General features: G+C 34.6%; 1 protein-coding gene and 1 pseudogene across 1 annotated transcript; both read left to right on the top strand.

Annotated features, from left to right (window-relative positions):
- The first annotated feature begins 10021 nt into the window (after positions 1–10021).
- On the top strand, positions 10022–18186 carry LOC113716181 (probable polygalacturonase At1g80170; annotated as a pseudogene).
- Positions 18187–18338: 152 nt separating this feature from the next.
- On the top strand, positions 18339–18746 carry LOC140016575 (uncharacterized protein At4g02000-like). The gene has a single exon (XM_072070139.1). It carries the CDS (start codon positions 18339–18341, stop codon positions 18744–18746), a length of 408 nt encoding a protein of 135 aa, XP_071926240.1.
- Positions 18747–21950: the final 3204 nt, after the last annotated feature.

Below are 21950 nucleotides of genomic sequence, written 5' to 3'. Positions count from 1 at the left end.
TTGGATGATGATTGTGTAAAGGATGCCTAAATGAGGTCCTTTATATAGGCAAAAACTTGGCTGGTTGAGGGGCACACAAAAGTGATTTGCATGTAAAAAAGTAATTTACGTGTTTCAAGATTTTTCAACGCGCTTAAGTTTATGAAAATGCCACGGCCATGCAAAATGATGCCCACTTTAATTAGCAGTGGAGAATCTTAGGGGTTTTATGTTTGTTTTCGAATGAAAATCTTGGGTTTTGCATGAAGCCACGCCAATTGATTGTGAAACCACGTCGTTATGATTGTGTTGGTTTCTCAACGTGTGGATGGGGTTTTAGGAAATGAAAATGAAGTTTCATTTTAATCCAAGTGAAAGAAATGTTTGAAAAGTATAAATATACATCCCACCAATGTCAATTTACTAAAATTTAAGTTTTTTGACCCCTAAAAATGATGCTTCCGTGCATATATACGGATCACAAAGAAACAAGAATATGGAAACCATTCCAATTTTCAAACTTATATGTGATGTCAAACGTATGCATCATAGCCATTACATTTTCAGACATCCATATGTATGTATGCATTATATACACATATTATGTTATGCATATTTACCTAGACCACATATACAAGAATAGACTCGTGAATGTTACATTAGCTGGCCTTAATTTGAAAACGATGCAAAGTGGCCTTTTTAGTTAGCTTAGGTGAAGTGATATGCACTGTTTGGTAAATAGGTTTTGCAAGTGAGTTCTTCTTCTGCCACCTGGTAAGATATGGATGGATTAATGCAATGGCTCTGTAAGTTACGCCAAATGTCCTGCCTCCCAGGCAAACCTTTTAGACCAATGCATGTCAAATCATGGTTTTGCTGGTTTTAGAACTTGAGACCTTTTTTGGAATTTACGTTTGACGATTTGGTATAGCATTCTAGAATATATGCCTGTAGAGCAATAGAGAGAGAAGTAATTCGTTGGAAGAACCTTAAACACAAAAAAGTTTAAAGCTGGAGTTTCACAGACAACTGTTCATAGATATTAAAAGTTCAGGTTTTAATTGTCTTGAATAGTACATGTAAGTCGGTTATCAATTTCCGGGAAAGTTTCACAAAAGTATCCATGCTTTTGTGTGATCACCTGTTTATAAACATCAAATTTCCATCTTATATATGGTAGTCTATCAGTCATCAAAAACAAAATAAACTATTAAAGTTATGTATGGTTCTAGTAGCAGATATTATTGTTAACTCAGTCGAAAAAGTGCTAAAAGGCACGTATGGTTGACATAGAACGCCAACACAAGTTGGCAAGGATAACAACTCATTTTTTCACAAAAAAATTATGTGTCTGAATTGCGCTATTTATGTAAGGGCTGTATTAGTAGACGATTTGTAAGGACTCTGTAAGCGAGTTATGATTCCTGATAAGTCATTTTTTCATGAAAGATCATGTGTTCGAATTCCAGTAAGGACTGTATTGGTGAATAATTTGTAAGAATTTCTGTAAATGACCTATGATTTCGGAAACACGTCCTTACCGGTGGTGATAATCGGAACCGAACCCATTCAAATTTAATATTCAAAAAAAAAAATGGTTGACATAGAACAATTTTAAAATTATCCAAGACTAATATAGTAATCAAGGTCCAAATTTATTCTTCTAGAGAAGGATGAATGACATTTCAACACTCTTCTTCTCTTGCAATTCTAGATCACACATCTCGATCATGTTGGATATTACTAACACGCCATTACATGCAGTACTCCCGTGACCTTATTAAATAGCAAGGACCATGCTACACAAACAGATCTTCTGATTTATTTGACTTGGGATTTCTCACTTGTATCCAATTCTTGGCTTCTTTTTGTTTTGGTTAAAAGAAAGAAAGAAAGAAAGAAAAGGAAACAGACTAACACATAATTTGGTCCATCACAAAATATGGAAACTCGCTGTGTAACCTAATCTGCTGATTAATAAATACTTGACCTAATCAATGAATATGGATAAAACCTAATCTCCTGATACTCCCAAATTTGCTCCTGTTCTCAACGCCTACTTGCAGTGTAGATAGCTGTCGTACTTAGCAAACTTTTTGAACGGGCTTAGGTTCAGCCCGCAGACTTTATAGTAGAATGGGGGCTTTGTCTGACTCCAAATATGATGATGATTTAGTTAGAGCTGCAATAACTCCAAGAATTGACCCAAATGATGGACCAAAGTTACAAAAGAGACAAAGAATTGTAAAAAGTAAAAGATTGACCCAAATATTCCGGATAAACAATAAATTGCTCCTGACCACAGCCCTTTGCCAGTTGTTCGTTCAATTTTCAACTTCGTCCATCCGAGGAAACAAAGCAAAACTAGCAGACAAAGCTCATTGGTTTTGTGGGTTGCCACGTGAAGTTCTCAAAGTTTATGGTCGTGATAATGATTTTTTTTGGGGTAAATCATAATAGTTTCTTATTATTTGTTTATTTCTCTAATTTTATGTATATTTTTCTAAAACATGGAAAGACTACCTCAAAAAAAAAAAAAAAAAAGAAAGAATGAAAGAAATTTGATTCCCTAGACATTAGTTTAGGATTGATGTAAATGGATAATATGACGTGTTCATTCCAGCATCTTTTGAATTTAAAGGAAAATCCTACCAGTTAATCACCAACATTTGACTTTGAGAATGCAAAAAATGATTTCTAATTGCCAAACTTTGATTTAAATATACATTTTTTTTCCCTTTTGTGGGATCTTCTAGCAATATCTCTTAAGCCAATCCACTTAAATAGGGAGTCCTTTTTTCCAAACTATGATAACTACAATTCAAGATTAATACACTAAAAACCATACATCAAAGACGTTAATTAGGTTGGTGCAGACAAAAGTTAAAATAATGGCAAGGAATCACCCATTGGCACAAAACAAAAAGGGAAAAAAAACACACATAAGAACATGACAAGTCAAAGAATTTGAATTTGAGCTTTCCATTAAGAACATGAATTCAGAGTATGTCCGCTTCTTTAAGTATTGACCACAAAAAAAACCCATATCATAGCGTCTTAATTAATTACTTATAATTATTGATTGTGTGTAGACATTTAATTTAAGCAACGGTTGAAGCAGATTGCGTCATTGCTTGACGCAGATATATTCATTATTCCAAATTTTATTCCAAGGGCAGATGGAGGGTTGCCATCTCCAGCATTTAGAATATTAGTATGTACATAGATTGTGCGGCTGTGAAGGCTGTTTGCCTCCAAGGACTGCTTTGCACCACTGGTTTTTTACTTCAATGTCCACCTCAGTCTGGATTACACGCATTCCTTTTCGTATATGTGTGCTTGATCAGAATCCTTAGACAGTATCTCCCTACAAATTGAAATTTAATCAATGAATAGACAAATAATATGTTGTTTTTTTTTTTAAAATTTCTATTAGGGCACAGGACTTTATACACCAAAAGCAAGTCTACTGCAAAATATTTTTGTTCACAAAAGAGGCGTGAGATTTAAGAAATGGAGAGGGGAAAAAAATTTGAATTTAGAACTTTTAATTTTTAGAATCTTAACCCTAACCAGCAAACCAACCATTCATCGACTATTGTAATATTGTATGCCCTTTTTGAGAACAAAACTACACTTGTACTTCAAAAAAAAAAAAAAAAAAAACTTGAAAACCATCTTTAATTCTATAAGTCCCCGGTGCAAAGAAGAGAAGGATGCTTTAAAATATTAGTCTTGTATTATTCACTAGATGAGAATAGAAGGATCCTTAAAATATTCATCTTGTATTATTGACTAGATGATGATGATGATGATGATGAGCTGTAGTCAACGTATGATTAAGAAACACAGTAATGTGGCTGCTTTATCACTTCATATTTGGGATGCAAATCCGAGTAATGGGTAGACTAATGCCCAGGTCGTCCCCCCAAATTCCAGTCCCAACTTCCTATGATCCTATCCTCCAGAAAGGAGAAACCCGTCTGTCTCTAGCTTGAAAAGTAAATACTAAAACTTTGGCTATCAGAAACAAATCTTTGATTACTTCCAAAGCAATTGCTTACTTTCTCCTGCAACAATGTTTTGACGTCGGCTATCTGTAGTTTCTCCTGACTTCCTCCAATAGATATGCTCTCAGTATGCATGGTACCAAAACAGAAGGGGGAAAATTGCTTAAATAAGAAGAAATCGACATGTTTGTATTGAGAGTAATTTGAAAACATTTCTTATGTTAAATCATAAACACATTTACTAGTCTTTTTTCTTTTTTAAACATCTTTTAATCTACCTTTTTATTTTACATACTTCACATCAGAGAAAACTGATACAATATCAGACTTTTAAAATTCTTTCCAAATAATATTCAACCTTCATCTCTATGTGTTGACCCATTAGTGTTTTTTTTTCCAGGGTATATGTTTTTATTATCCAGATGTGTTACTAAGAGTTCTTGTTTTGTTTCTAGAAAAAGCACTATCATGTGGTGTACGGTCAATACAAGAAACATTATAGCTCGTTTGGGTGAGTAGATATCATCCATGACTTTAGGGGTTCAAGTTTTGTAGTCAGAAATTAATAGAGGACAGCAGGTCATGGATTACAAAGACCTCCAAGCTCCAAGCTGAATAGTGGGGCATATGATCTCCAGCTCTGAGAAGAGTAGGACTCTCAATGGGGCTGGGCCAGCTCGAGCTCGGCTCGTTCGGCCCGACAGAAAGCCCGATAAGTCCGATCATTTAGTGAGCCGGTCTGAGCTTGAGCCTAAAAATTAAGCCCGAATTAAATGTGAGCCGAGCTTGGGCCTTATTAGACTCAAATCCGATATAGGCCCGACCCTTTAATTATCTATATATATAATATTTATATTTTGATATTATGTATAATTATATATCCAAATATATTTTTACTAAATATTAAATATATATATAAATTACAAAACATAAAAATACATCTAAAGACTCTTTCATGATCTTTCTTGAGAGCCAATATTAATAATGCATAACTAATCTCTAATTTTTCTTATTGGTTGAGTAAATTTTTGTATTAGCATATTATTGGTTGATTTTTTTTTGGTCTACAAACACAAAAATCATCAAACATATTTGGATTTAAATCACAAGATTATAAAAAAAAGTTTCAACTTTTAAAGATGTATTGGCTTATGATCGCATATTTTATTACTATTTTTCATGCATTTTAAATGGATTAAATATAAATATTGTTGAAAAATTTTTTGGTTTATATACTTTTTAAGAACTATTATTTGTTCATGTTTAGTTTTAATATTATAGTCTTGTAAATGTTAAATTAGTTTTACAACATAATAGTTATAGTAATTATATTAAGAAAATTAAGGAGTAAAAAGTGAGCTTGGGCTAAACCCGATTAAGGCTCACAACCCGAATATTTTGTGAGTTGAGTATGAGCTTCATATTTACGAACCCGAAACTCATAACCTGAAGCCCGAAAATGTTTCAAATTAAATGAGTTGAGCTTGAACTCATCAAAGCCCGACTCATTAGGCCCGATTGACAGGCCGAGCCATTACAGGAGATCCCCAATTTTACAAATAGGAGATTACAACCCCACAATCGATCACTAATATTAATTAGTTAATGGGTCTTCTCAAAGTTGTGGCCTTTTAAATTCTAGCAAACTACGAATACACCCATTGGGCTTGTTTGGATAGGAGATTATTTGCAAAATTTACTTGTAATAATTTTATAATATTTTTTTGTGATATGATGTATGTGAGACAGAAAGACGATTCATAGTATTAAAATATAATTAAAAGATATATTTATGATGTAAAAAAATAAAATTTGGCAAAAAAAAAAAAAAAAACTTGTATCCAAACACACTCATATACTTTTCCTCATCTCAAATAAGTCTGAAACATTATTTGCTAAATTCTTAAAACAAGAACAAATATTCCAAGGTTTACAATCGCAATACTAGTTACCAATTGTACTACAAGTGTGAAACAAATATTGTTAACTGTACAATTGTACTTAAGAAAAACAAAATAAAATGAACAAATTGTCATAAATTTGGGAGGTTTGGATCTGCATAGTAATTACCAACACAAGTCATTTTAACTCATTCTACGTGTGTGCGCTTAATTTTAAAAAGTATCTCTCTTTTCAATGGAAATGGTTTTCAAAATTTATAGTAATCTGCATGTAAAATTGTACTAAAATAGAGCAACATCGAGTACTATGACATTGAAATTTAATACAACATTGATCTTGATAATATTCTTGTAAGCGTCCTATCTAAGAAGATGGAGACGCTGGAAACGTTGAAATTATGTTGAATTCATGGAAAAACAAAAAAGGACCCAAGCCCAACATGTGGGTGCATTTCATGTTACAAAATGTCGACAAGACAAAAAAATGTTTTTGCTTTGGTTAACTTATGGGCTTCTACCCTTGGAACTGTTGTGACTTGTTGGATTGATGTAGAGTGGGCTCCAAGGGGCCTCACTTATCTGTGAATTTTGGCCCATTTGTCTGCTTAGAACAGTATCCTGCAATATGCCGCTTTTGTCTTTTTGTTCCCCACCCAAATTTCTTGCCATCCCATTTATGTTGGAATGTATTCCATTTTTCTGCAAGTACACCTAGGTTTCTGCAATATGATTAATTTTTGGGAATTTTAAGGTATACGTTTAAGTTATACTATGTGTTCTAAGGGTTTTTTTTTTTTTTTTTTGGGAAAATGGTGTTTGCTAGAAGCTGTGGGTTACAATCCTCCTGTTTCTTTAGTTGAAGTTTAAAGGAGGTATGCTTAGCTGTTTGCAATAAATATTCTCGTTGATGAAATCATTGATATGTCAATTATTGTATTCATGATCAAACAGCAAATTGCTGCTTGATACAAGTGACATATGGGGGATTAGCTTAGTTTCTTCAATTATTTGGAAACTTATTTGCTGCTTGAGCAATTGAAATTTGTGGCTCCAAATGCAACAAGCTTTTCAGTTATTTGTGCTTGCTACCTTTGACAAACCATGTCTAGCATTTGAGCTTAACGATTAGGGATAGGGCTGGTTTAGAACTAGAAATTAATCTCATTCATATTTATATATATATATATATATATATGTATATGTATATGTTTTGTTTTTAAGCTAGATGTTCTGTTTCTAAAGTAGAGACTTCTTGTCTATAAATCTCTACTTGCTTATATCTTTGTCAGTGACTAGATATCATATTAGCATGGGGTTACTAAAATATAGGGTAAAATACAAAAAAACCCTATGTGGTAAACCTAATACACAAAAAAACCCTCAGTGGTTTCAAAATATACAACACGACGCCCCGTACTTTGAACTAAATTGTAAAGATGACGGAATCCGTTAAACTTAACGAAAATTACTTATTGAAACCTTAAAAAATATTTTTATACCTAATTTTTAACAAATATACCTGTTCTACTCCTTAACCCTCAATTCTCTCTATTTAGAAAATTAAACAAATGATTTTTTTGAACTGTATTTTGCGTAATTATATCAGGGCATTTTGGTCATTTCATCAATTTCTGTTAAGTTTAACGGATTTTGTCACCTTTATAATTTAGTTCAAAGTACGGGGTACCGTGTTATATATTTTGAAATCACGAGAGGCTTTTCTGTGTATTAGATTTATCACAGGGGTTTTTTTTTTGTTTTTTACCCTAAAATATATGATCTAGAAAGTAATACATACTTAACATTGTACTATTTTGAGTTTCCGAAAGTTCTTCTTTTAGCAATAATTGTGTGTCTTAGATGATCTGTCTGCGCATTTTTATAAAGTTTACCTTCATAACAGAACAGGTGAAAGGCGGATTTCCTACTGCTGCTGTTTCATACATACCAATGGGCTGTCAATTAGTCTATCCTAAAACCCTCATGTTAGGGCTCCGATTTAGCAGAATTGGCCTTGAAACATCATGTACTAAGCTCGATTCCTCTCGTAATAGTTATTGTTTTACTTGCAGCCCTCTCAGAAACAGCTAAATACTTCTCCAAGTAAAGTATGCAAGGTAGCCGAGCCAGGAGTTGTATTTGCCTTGAAGGATTGTGTGGCCATGTTCAAAGACGCAGCGGAGCATTTACGTCGCTCAGTCCATCAGCTGCAACATCTAGTTGGCTCCTTCCAATGAGAGGTTTAAATGTCTAGTTTACCTTTTCCTTTGAGATTTCAAAGTCTTGTTTACCTTAAAAGAAAGGCCAAATTTAATTTCTCAATTTTTCGAGGTTCAATCCAAGCATCTGCAAATCATGGCCAAAATAAAGTCAACACGACGAAACACATCTGTTTTAGTCGGTCCACGGTGATGGATCCAAACAAATAAACACGCATGAACCCACAGAAAAAAATGAAGAAAAACGATATAGAAGCAAAGGGAAATTTTTTATTAATCAAACGAGGCTTTGGCTACACCATACAAAAAACCAACGGAGGTTACTACTTCTTCTTAAGGCTAAAAGACAGACGCAGAGGCTATACTCTAGGACAAAGCTAGAGGCCACTTCTACTTCGTACAATAACCCAACACAAGACTTATAACTCTACTATGACTAACATTATGGGATTCGATCCCATGTGGCCAACTTTAGACTTGCCATGAAATTCCTTGTCGGGTCTAAGATGATGCATCTCATTCAACGATTTCCGCAGTTCTTTCAACGCATCATCGAACATCTCCGCGCAGACGTCCACAGTCTGTCCGACTAGAGGGTTACTGGTTCTGTAGCTGGGATCTTTTGACCTCTTTGACAAGCAAATTGCTATCGATTTGACTCTAATAGGGCTCACGGCAAAACTGGGTCATGGACCTCATGGTGAATCCAGCTGGATCGAGTGGAGTTTACGGTTTATTTAAAACTTAAAAGTGCAAAATGGATTTTGCAATCAAATTGCGTTTCTTTGGGTATTTTTACAAAAGAGTTAATTAAAGTATATTAGGATCATTCTGGTTTGGGATTTTTTAGACATCCAATGACTCTTTGTCACCTAAGTTTTCTTTTAGTGTTCCATGGTAATAACAATGTACCTGCATTCACACAATCATCATTTTTTCTTTTGTTTTTTTTTTGTATAAAGTAATTTACCCAATTTTTTAATTTAATTTTCTTTATTTATTCAAAAGCAATTTTTTCTTTTGTTTGTGTGTGTGTGTATATATATATATATATATATATATAAGCATTAAATTATATTTGTCACTAGAACTTCAATTAAAACGGTCTAATTGTCTACGGTCTCTATTTTGAGAAAGGAACAACAAAGCCAAAGATGTGAACATTGAGTACTATAGTTAATACAAGCCACTGTGCATTCTTTGTTATATGTTCATAGTTTCCTTGGTTTAATGTTATAATATGGATTAATCTTTTATACACTGATCGTATATAATGTTAGTATTGGATAAATTATAACTATGTAAAATTTGAATTCAAAGTTTAATTTTTGCACATGTATCATGAATTCAATAATGATATTATATACACTATCAGTGTATATAAAATTTACGCTTATTATATTACTTTTGTCTAAGGTAATGTGAATTGCCATTAGAAACAACATTTTATTGTCAAACTTATCCTGACGTTTAATTCATATTCAAAAAGAACCAAAGGATGAACATACGCTTCAAATTCTGTGACTTGATTATTGTGTCCTTGTGATCATTGCTCAAAATGTATCGTTTGAAAAGAGAAGTCTAACACCTTTGCTTGTTTAATTTACTACTAATAGTAACCAAATATATTTGTATTATGTTCGGAATATGTTTACAAGAAAATCTTATCTTCCTCTTATAAGCATGAATGACTTGTGAGAATTGATATTTTTTTCACTACATTTTTTTTTTAATCATGAGATCGTAATTTTTGTGGGTTTTGGTGCAGCTTTTTAAACTTGTTTAGTATTTGTGGCCCTACCGTATCTGAATCCGATTTGCTTCGAAAGAAAGGAAACATCGACAAGTCAAATCGGTTGTAAGTGCAAATCGGTTTCATTCCTTTTTCTTGTTTGTAGTTCAAATCGGTTGGATGCTATGTTCCTTCACAAATCGACGAGTTAAAATTTTTTTGCCGCTGTTGATTATCGTCGCATTAATTCTCCCTTCTTTCGTGGTGACAAAGTCTGATTCATCATCAGTTCACAATGTTCGTGATTATTATGCAGCTGGGGATGGCAAGACAGATGACACAAATGTAATAATATGAATTCAAAAACCTATATATGATACTAAGGCCCTGTTTGGATTGCATTTTCTGTCATTTTTTATGAAAAAATTACTGTAGCGATTTGATGTATGTGAGAAAAAAAGGTAATAGGGAAATGTGATCACGGAAAACGACGTACTTTTCTGGCAGAAAATGGCAATCCAAACAGGGCCTAAGATTGCCCATACCTTAAATACTAGCTATGCTGATGATTATAAACGTAATTAACTATATTGCATGAGCAATTAATTTGTCTTAATGTCTGAGCTGATTTAGGCTTTCATGGAAGCGTGGAATGCGACTTGCACGTCTTCATCATCTTCTCCTCCAATTATGGAAGTTCCTGCAGATGGGATGTTCTTGATCCATCCTGTGTTATTCAGCGGGCCTTGCAAATCCTCAATCATCAATGTTGAGGTGAGGTGTTTGATTAAAATAGCACTTTCTTCTTTCTTCTTTTTCGTTCCTTCATTTTTTTTGGCCCTTGAAATTTAAAGAGCTAATTGCACTTTGGTAGAAAAAAAAAATAAACAATTAGTAATTTCCAGGCTTGGATTGTGTAGTCTCTTCAAATTCACCTAAACTATCTCGCCAACCTTTACTGCCTATGCATAAACCGGTTTTAGTAAATAGACATATATGATACCCATATTAGAGTCAGGTCGATACTTTTCTTGCATTGAACCCACTACAGTCTAGTATCGTACACACTCAAATTATATACTCTCTCTCTCTCTCTCTCTTTTCTTTTTTTGGTCCGACCCAAATTATATACTCTCAATTACTAGAGGAAAGCACCTATGTATGTCTATGTTTTTAGACTCGGACCGGGTGTTGACTCGGCCGAACTCAAGGGTTAGGGGTCAATTAGTTCGACCGGTTCGATTAGGGTCCAATCAGATGATGTCATCATGATATCATAAATATATATTAAATATATAAACCCTGAAATGCCATGAAAAGTATATACATTTTGGTGTTTTTCTTTGTCCTATACATTTCCTACATATCATATCCATGAAGTAAAACCAACTTTGAAAACTCAAACAATACAATCCAAAGAATAACTTCACAAATGAAGAACAGTAACCTCCAAATCTATCGAAACTAACAAACTAAACTAAATAGAAATCTAATACATGTTAAATCTGAAGACAATGAAAAGTACACCTCTATTTGTATATTCATCAACTCCCTCAAGTTGAAATACTGTAATAACTTGTTTCACTTTGAAACTTCGACGTAGCAACATCATCTAAAAGAACAAATTGAAGTATAACAAGTTTTGTTCAGTTGAAAACATAGTATTTATTTAGGTATTCACATATTAAGTTTCTATACATTGAGTTATTCAAGAAATTTCTAGGCCCAATATATACATTTTAGTTCTTTTTCTTAGAACTCATATGTCACAAATTATTGCAAAATATAACCTAGAGCAAGTTCTTACTTCTGACATGCGAAGCTTAATCTAAATACAAATGCCAAAAATGAAAAAACACTAATACAAAACTTGATTCCCAAATAGTAGTATCAATTATTACTATTCTGCTTATTGTATTGATGCCCGTTTTTAACTACTACTAGTATGAAAACAAACAATATGAGTACATAGAGGCGATCCCTAAGAGCAAAGCAGATGCCAATTAACACTTTTATACTTGCAATAAATAAAAATTAAAAAAATTAAAAAAAAAAGACAAATGAAGAGAAAGAAACTTACCTTAACGAGATGAAGTTGCCGGCGTAGGGAGATGAGGCTACTGTCAAGTCTCTGTGAAGTGAGGAGGAAAATTGGATGAGGAAAAAGAGAAGTGGGGTGTGATTTTGGTGGTGATGGTCGGTTGAAAAGTCAAGCAAAATGAGAAAATGGAAATTAACCCGGTTTGCACGGTTCATGGTTCAACCCGATTTTTGATCGGGTTTGACTGAACTTCTTCCAATGGGGGTTTTAGAATAACTTAGATTGAATACCTGACTTGTGTCCGATTCGATCAGTTGAACTGGCCGGTTCAATCCGAATCTGAAAACAAAGATGTATACCTCTCAAAATTTTAGGTAAGAAGAAATAAGATGATTTTTTTTTTTTTTTTGTAGTGCCTCTTATTTCCATATTGAAAATCATGGTATATGTGTAATCGTCCCAGATGTAAAGTAAATATATACAATCCTATCAGGGAATTACATTGAATTTTTATTTTTTGACTACATAGGGTAAGATATCACAATCTTTTTTGTTCATGTGGAGAAATTTAAGAACTTCTAATCACATTGATTAAACTCCAAGGTACAATTAATAATATCTTAGAATCTTACTAGAGAATTGGATTAAATTAGTTTGAGAGACATGGATATATTTTTCATAACATGGCCATGGTGATATTACAGTCTACTGGTGTATATTGAAGTATACACCACTCAATACTTTTCTCCTCATCTCTTTTTTCTTTTTTATAACTAACCTATTATTATCAAAGTTACTGATTAAAATTCATGCAGATTAAAGGAGAAATTGGAGCACCAGAGAATCCCTCAAAGTGGAAATGCTGCGACGAAAATTGGATGAAGTGGATCCATTTCAAACATGTACATGGACTAAGACTTTATGGTGGTGGCAGAATTCATGGTCGAGGAGACAAATGGTGGAATATCCATGTAAGGAGTACTATTATATTTTCTCGTCAGGTTCACTATTGACGTTCGTTATTTCATTGTCTAGAACTAACCCCTTTTTTTTTGTCCTTTTACAGAGTCTCAAGAAACCAGCGGTGAGTTTGGTGTCCTTTGTAAAACATCTTATATATATAAGCTTGGAGAAAGAAATAATAACAGTACTAGCTATGAATATTTTTTCAACAGGCTTTGCAGATTTCGAACTCGGAGGATGTTCAGTTGATTAATCTGAATTTCAAGGACAACCCTCGAATGCATATTATCCTGAATCATTTAAGATCACTTTTTGTCTCAAGGATAAAGATTGATGCCACAAATGCTACCATTGTGGATTCCAATAAAAGTACAGGTACTTAATTCCTTTTGCACATACACTAAACTCCAAAGAATTAAGTATTCATACTGTAATGATAAACATTATTTTAAAACGTGATACTAATTTAACTCTGCTTGGTAAACAGAAAGCTATAGAAAATTATTGATATGATGATTAAAAGTTCAGTTTGTTTACTTATCACGTTGTCTTATTTATTTTTTGCACAGGTGATGATTGCATCTCGATTGTAGATGGATGTGCAGATGTGAAAGTCAACAACATATTGTGTGGCCCTGGGAATGGTATAAGGCAAAACAAATTTCCTGCTTATTTGGAATAGAATCTGTTGAAAAGATCCAGGCATGAAATATATATATATATATATTTTTTTTTTTTTTGGTTTTTGGTTAAGTTGATTTGGCAGGTTTTTTGCTTGGTTTTGATGATTCGAACTATATGCATGTATGATAATTTAAAAACAAAAAAAAAATCATTGATTATTCAAATTGTTTGAAATGAAAACCATAAAAAGTCTGCAATATTTGAAACATTTTGTTGTCAGTTTATATTGTGATCCTAAGGCTGATTTTATCCTTGTGTAAGGCAATCTAGCGGGTGTGGAAGAACTGAATCAAACTAAGAATAGTGCCAATGCTTTGTTTCACATTATGAAGCCTTTTTCTTTTCTGTTTTTTCTTTTCAAAGATAATATTTCAGAGGTTGCTTGTTGCTGATTTATTTATTTATTTTTCTTTGGCTATAAATGTTAATACAGTATTGGGAGTTTCGGCAAGGATGGTGCAAACCACAAAGTCGAAAACGTTTACGTCGGTGATATTGTATTCACCAAATCAACCAATGGTGCTAGAATTAAATCATGGCAGGTACTTAATCAGTTGCTCAAGTGCATTAATACAGGCTTTTTGGAAATTATCCATATTCTTTTACAGAAACATGGAGTCTAAATTACGAGTTATTTTGTCAATAATCTCCTGATCGAGTATCTGTTTATAATTTTGTGCTATCAGGGAGGAAGAGGTTATGCAAGGAACATAACCTTCGAAAGAATTTGGTTTCATGAAGCAGCAAACCCCATCATTATTGATCAATTCTACTGTGATCACAGAAACTGTACAGATCGGGTAAGTTATTTCTTCTTTTCTCTTCAGAATATTCATCTTTCCACTGATGCTAATATGCACTTGTTACAACTTATAACTTTTTTTCTTTGTTACGATTTTCAAATCACACAGTTTAATCTATCACCTTAATCTATCAGTCAGGAGCTCACTTTTTTAAAGTTCTTGTTTCAGGATTCAGCAGTGCAAATTCACGACATCAAGTTTAGACAAGTACTTGGGACATCAAAGAAAAATGTAGCAGTTTAAGATGCAGCGAGACAGTTCCATGCAGGGACGTAGTAGTCGAAGACGTCTACCTTCTTTCAGGTGATGAGAAGAATACTGTTTCGAATTGCTCCAACGTTTTTGGAAGAATACAAGGACGACAAATTCCTAGTATCCCATGTTTGACGCAAGTGATTTTCACGCCTTTGATCACATACAATACAAGGACTCCAAATCAGAAGGTCTCAAACTATTGCGATGCAAGGACTCCAGATCAGAAGGTTTCAGACTACGACTTTTTTCATTTTTGAGCAAGGGATCAAGGAGAATATTATGTTGTAATATATGGTTGTGTACAGTACCATAGGACAAAATTTTGACATCCATTACTTTCTTATCATGTCGTAATGTAAGCATATCAACATTAGTATTTAATTACCATTGAGTAATGTAAATATAGTACACTAACTATTTCAAGTTGGAAACTTTGGGAACTTACTCAATTACATTTGTTGATGCCATAAAGTGCACCAACCATCTGTTACTCAACGAAGGAGCCAAGGGGGGTTGAAGAGGGTCATGCCCTCCTAAGTTTTGAAAATTTTAATTCATAATAAGTAAATATATGAATAAAATAGAGTTGACTCCCCCCGATCCCCCCCCCCCCCCCAATTTTTTACAATTTGAGTTTACTCTGCATGCAAGGTCACTGTTGCCCAACTGATATGGTGACCTAAAATAAGTTTAGGTGTAGCGAGGGGGCTGGGTGGCTTTAAGCAATGGTTTTAATTTTTCCTACACTGACAGTGTATACACTATCAGCGTTGGATGATTGATAACTGTGTAAAATTTGAATTTGAAATTCAACTTTTGCACACCATGTCATGAATCTAACGATAATAGTGTATACACCGTCAGTGTAGGAAAAATTTCCTCTTTTAAGTGAACAAAGAAACTTTTAGAGATTAATAATTTGAAATTACGTCATTGCAATTTTGGGAGTTGTTATGGGAATGTACTACTGTAGAAATTTTTTGAAATGTGATGTATGCAAGTTAAGAAAAATGATTGTATATCTTTTAAGAAAATACCTAAAAAATCCAAATAAGAAAAAAAAGAAGGAAATTCCACTAAATTTGCAAGACAAACCAGCCAACTTCTTTTCCCTTTTCTAAATTTGCAACACAAACAAGCCAACAAGCCCAAATTTCTAAATATGTTATTGATGGACACATACTTCAGGGTTGGTGTATTTACATGACACTTTGGGCTTGGGGCTTAAAATGGGCTTCTGGGGGTCTAAATAAGTGGTGAAATGTGCAGCATTTCATTTTCCTTGGTCTTGTCAGGAGATTGATGTCCAGTTTCACAAGCCGGCTTCTGAAAAGGAAAACCATTCAATTTGTCATTTTGTAGATTATCATGCTCTTTTCATTTTTTTTTCTTTTGAGGTTTTGAAGCATAATCTCTTTCTTACAATCCCTCCCACCTTATAATCCAATCCTCTCGTGTAGAATACCATGCTAGCATACTAATTATCCACAAAAATTAAGCATTTCATGTGCCCAAAGTACTATACCTCCAAAAAAAAAAATTAAAAAATGAATAATAAAAATAAAAAATAGTCATGTAAATGTTTCCTCAATTAGATGTCCTCATGCAAGACTCAATTCATAGTGTTTTTCTTCAATTGTTATCCTTTCAACTTTTTTCCCTTTTTATATACACATGTTCTAGGACCATGAAAGTATTATCATTTTCAAAGCAGAAACGTCACAAAGAACTGATAATATCCATTAATATTGGTACAATCATAATTACCCATTTCAATGTGGAAGTGAATTGAGTTTGGCTTAGGCTTAATCAACATAGTATCATAATTCTTAACATTATTATTTCCAATGAAATCGTTAGCTGTAATTTTCATTGAATACATATCCATGCATTTTCATATCAGCAAAGGGGGAACTATTGATTGATTGTAACATTGGACCCATGATATCACATGCCTCCAAGCATCTAGCCCTCTATAATCATAAACTGCTAAAATCATATCTGCTGGCAATAGTGATGGGGGCATTAATGAACAATTGTCCCTTGCATGTATGCATACATGATTTGAATTGCATTAAGGATCCACGAAAAATATATAGAAAAGTGCTACATTTTGAGACCCAAAGAAATTTGTCCACTGCTAATGTACCTGTATTTTGATCACTCTCTTTCTGTCCAAACTGTCACTTCCCACTGTCACATGCTGAATATACTGATGAATGTCTCTCCCTTACGTCTTTCCCTTACAGGCTTACGAGGGTATATGATAATACAAATGTTTTCTGAAGTGATGACAGACATGTACATGTATATGATATATAAACGGACAGGACAATTGATCAACATATTTCAATTCATAATTATTTTATGATCTTGATGAAAATAAGTTATGCAAAAGTAAACAATTCAATGGAAAGGTGTATGTTTGACCCCTCTCATATTCAAGTTTATCTCTATAAATTTCTTATTTGTGGTACAAAATCCAAGAAAACTCATAGTCTTAAGTGTAGTGTACATACAAGCTTCATGTTGCTCTTGAGGCTGTTGTATACACCTACTTTATTGATAGCTGAAGGACAAATTGGTGATAAAATTATTCTGGAAATAGATGCTGAGAAATTAAAGTAAAATGATTTAACAATTTTAATTATTCTTGTAAGGTCAGAGGCTCTTTTTTTTTTGTGGGCTAATACCATTTTATCCCATCAAAGTACTAGAGCTTGGTTACTTTGAGATTTGGTGAAATATGGCATTAGCCCCTGAACTATTTTGGTGAATTAGATCAACAAACTGAGCACTGACGTAAGTCAAATTGTATTGAATGATTTCCAATAATTTGTGGGTTTTTATCAAAAAAAAAAATCAGCTGGTGAACAGAAGTCCCTCTTGTAGGTGGTTACTTTCTCTCTCTAAGTAGGGAGCCAAATTCACCTTTATTGGGTGTTTGAACTTGCTTTTTCAAATTCAAATTTCCCGTACTTTCTTCATCAAACAAAAACAAAAACAAATTTAATTTGTTCTTTTGATTTCGATCCACATTGATGTTGCTTCAATGGTGAATTCAGTGGAATAATATCATGATGTTGTCATCCCATCTCTACTCGTTCATTGTTTGCTACATCCTTGGTTTGTGGCTACTGCGAGCTGATTTCTGCGCAAGCTAGATTCGAACTCTTCTGAGCTTGCATTCTTGCTTACAGCTTCCATCTCGATCTTAATTTCTACTTCAGATACTTCTTCACCATAGATCTAAGTTCTGCTTCCAGGTGACATTTTCCATTGCAGTTATTAGTAGCTTAGTATTGTCCGTATAGGTCTCTTAATCCTACTGATATAGTTTTTGATCGGCCGTGTTTTTTGGTTTTCATTCCTTTGGTCTTTGTTGCTTTCTTTTGCTATTTTGTAGACTCTGTTTCTGATTGGACGGGATTCTGGTATTGCTCTTTTGGTCTGTGGTTAGCTGGGGATCTTACTGGTAGTGGTTTAGGATGACTGAAGATCTGGAGGAAATTTTAAGGAAATTTGCTCTGACAGAGGAGGACGCTGAGGATGTGGAATTGGATGGTAAGGACTTGGCTCAGGGAGTAGTTGAATGTTAATTGAGTATTATTCGAAGGGTGGTGGGGGAGAAGACTGCAAACATTGCTGGTATAAAGAGTTTTACAAATAATATGTGGTCGTTTACTAGAAATCTAAGAGTTGTTGAGATAGGGTTAATATGTTCCAGTTTGTATTCAGTAATAATTAGGATATGGATAGGGTGCTGAGGGAAAGGCCATGGGTATATGATAATTTGCCATTAGTAGTTTTACCATGGAAGGAAGGGTTAGAACAGAACCTTGAAGCTTTTAATAGGACTTGGATTTGGGTTCAGCTGTGGAATTTACCTATTCATTGGATTACTAAGGACATTAGTAGGAAAATTGGGGGAGTTTTCAATTCTGTAAAGGAAGTGATTATTCCTAATGGTGGTGGAAAAGAAGGGAAACATTTAAAAATTCTGGTTGAGATGGAGTTAACTAAGCCAATGCTAAAAGGAACCACAGTTAAGCTAGGGGGTAGTACTAGATGGATAGAATTCAAATACGAGAAATGCCCTAACTTTTGCTACTGTTGTGGGATCATGGGGCATAATGAGAGAATTTGCAGGGAAAAGTGAGTTAATATAGAAAAGGAAAATCAGTATGGAGCTTGGCTTACAGCTAGCAATGCGAGGACCCTAGTTAGGAAACAGAATACCTCTAGCATGGGGGAGAGTAAGGGTGGTGAAAGGCCACAGTTGTCCAAGGGATGGGGGGACAAGGTGCAGGAACAACTTTGTCTGCCTGGGAAGCTAGTGGAGGTTAATGTTGATACAGTAGTAAAAGGGAGTGAGGGAACTAAGGAGAGGGATCAAGAGGCAGTAATGAAAGTTACTAAAAAGAGTAGGGAGAAGGGGGTAGTATTGGAAGACATTAAGAAAGAGAGCTTGAAGTCTGGTTATAAGAAGAATGAAGATGTTATAAAGGAAAAGAGTAAAGCCACTAAGGGATTAAATTTCACGGCTGAGGAGGAAATACAGGAGGGTAGCCAGAGAGGGGGTCTGAATGAAAGGAACTGTTTGATTCCACATGGATTGATGGAATTGACACTGACAATAAGGAAAGGGATAGAGGGGATAAGGGGGATTGATCGTGCAATAGAACAATAGGAGCTGCATGGTAGTATAGGTATAAGAGGTGGGAAGTATAAGGGGAGTAGAGGGTGGAAGAGGTTAGTTCGTGAGGTGAGCAAAAAAATACCTCTGGGGGAAAAGAATGAGGGAATGGACATAGAAAATGAAGGGGGGAAAAAGGAAGCTGAGTGAGAGTATGGATAAGGAAAATATTAGGGAATAAGGGGAAAGCCAGAAGAGAGGCAAAACTGTGAGTGGTGTGGCTGGGATGGAACTAGCATCTGAGGTGGTGGAGTCCTACTTAAATGGGGCTCCCAGATTCTAATGAGAGCTCTAGTGTGGAACTGTCGAAATGTTGGGAGCCCCTTGACAGTTCCCCAGATAGAGGAGAGTGTCAAACTCCACTCTCCTAAGTTGATTTTCTTATCAGAAACAAAAAACAAAAAAGAAATTTTGAATAAGGTGAGACTAAAGTTAAGATATGATAGACTGTGTGTGGTGGATCCAATTGGAATAGCTGGTAGGATGGCAGTAATGTGGAAGAATGATTTGCATGTTTGTACGTTATTTTATACTGACTTTACTATTGAATTGTTGCTAGAAAGGACTGGTGCTAGAGATAGGTGATAGCTGATTTTTATATATGCTAGTAGTGAGGATCAGATTAGAAAGAAACAGTGGAGGATCATCAAAGATAGGATGAGAGTGTAGGGCAGAAATGGGTGCTGGCAGGGGATATGAATGATATACTGTCTAATGATGAGAAGTAAGGGGGTAGTAGGAGGCCTGAAAGAAGTTTTCAAAATTTCAGGGATTTTGTAAACACTAATTAGCTCATTGACATTGGCTTTGAAGGAGTGCCATGGACATGGTCAAATAATTGGGAAGAGGGGAAGGAAGTAAAGGAACGTTTGGATAGAGTTCTATGCAGTAGACAGTGGAAAAGAGAGCATGAAAAGGCTAAATGCCTACATATCCAAAATGATGCCTCTGATCATGCCATGCTATTGTTTGACACTGAGCAAAAGGGTAGAAAATGGAAAATGAAGTTCTATTTTGATAGGAACTAGATAAACAATAAGGAGGTGGGAGAGATTGTTACTAAGGAATGGAGGAAACAATAGGAAGAATCTAGATTCTTTAAGCTGCATCAAAAAATCAAGAATTGTAGAGTAGCTCTTTTGAACTGGAATAGGCAAAAGGGTGTAAATGCAAAAAAAGAGATTGTAGAGCTGAAACAGAAGATCACAAAGGCTCATGGAGATGGTCAAGCCAATAAGGCTGGGAGGGTGAGAGAGCTTAAAAAGAAACTAGAAGAGGCCTATAGGAGAGAGGATGTGTTTTGGTAGTAGAAAGCTAGAGTTAAATGGTTGAAGGAAGGTGATAAGAATACAAAATTTTTTCATGCTAGTGTTGCTGAGAGGAGGAGAAGGAATAACATATCAAGTTTGCAAAGAGGACATGGATCTTGGTGTGAATCAGAGCAAGACATTGAGGATGAAATCAATGGTTACTTTTAGGAACTTTTCACTTCCAGTAATTCCCAGCACCTTGAGCCAGTATTGAGTGGGATCCCCCTAGTGATCACAGACCAAATGAATGCTATACTGGTTAGACCTGTATCAGAAATGGAAGTCAAAAAATCTGTTTTCTCTTTGCAACCCAACAAAGCTTCTGGACCTGATGGTATGACTCCTGCCTTTTTCCAACAGTACTGAAGTGTGTTAAAAGATGATTTGGTGAATGCCATATCTAGTTTCTTTTATTCTGGTCACTTACTGAAGGCTGTCAATGAGACTATCATCACTCTTATTCCTAAAATTGATTCCCCAATGTCTATTTCTCAGTTTAGACCAACTAGCTTGTGTAATGTAGTCTATAGGATAATCTCTAAAATCTTGGTCAACAGACTTAAGCCTCTGCTAAAACACTGTGTTAGCCAAAACCAATCAGCTTTTATTCTAGAAAGACAAATAATTGATAATGTTGTTATTGCACATGAATTCATCCATTGTTTGAATAACAGAAGATGTGGATCAAATGCTTTCATGGCTTTAAAACTTGATATGGCCAAAGCTTATGATAGGATGGAGTGGCTTTTTGTGCAAAAAGTTATGGAAAAAATGGGTTTTTGTCAGAAGTGGAGAAACTGGATTTTGAAGTGCATGTCTTCTGTTGTTTACTCTTTTAATTTGAATGGGAAAAAAAAAGTTTGGTTACACCTACAAGGGAAATTAGGCAAGGAGATCCTCTGTCTCCATACATTTTCTTGCAAGTGTCTGAGGGATTATCAAGTTTGTTTAAGAGAGCAATGTATAACCAGGACATTTCTGGACTTAGGATTGCTCAGCAGAGTCCAGTTTTGTCTCACCTCTTTTTTGCAGATGATACTTTGGTGTTCTGCAGAGCTAACAAGAAAGAGGCTGCTCATGTGATGAAGTTGTTGAAGATGATGGAGAAGCCTCAGGACAAGCTATAAATGCTGAGAAGTCCTCAGTGTTTTTTAGTAAGAATACTGGGAATTCAGTAAAGGGAGAAATTCTGAATATCTTGAGAGGTATAAAGGAGGCTAAGCAAAGTAAGTATCTAGAATTGCCAATGGTTATAGGAAGACCAAAGAAGCAAGTCTTTAACTACATCAGGAAAAAGGTCATCAACAGGTTGGGTGGATGGAAGGAGAAGCTGCTAAATAATGCTGGCAAGGATGTG

The sequence above is a fragment of the Coffea arabica genome, chromosome 11c, assembly GCF_036785885.1.
Source record: "Coffea arabica cultivar ET-39 chromosome 11c, Coffea Arabica ET-39 HiFi, whole genome shotgun sequence".
Taxonomy (NCBI): domain Eukaryota; kingdom Viridiplantae; phylum Streptophyta; class Magnoliopsida; order Gentianales; family Rubiaceae; genus Coffea; species Coffea arabica.
Note: the sequence above shows the minus strand (reverse complement) of the source record. Positions and strands in the feature narration are given on the sequence as shown.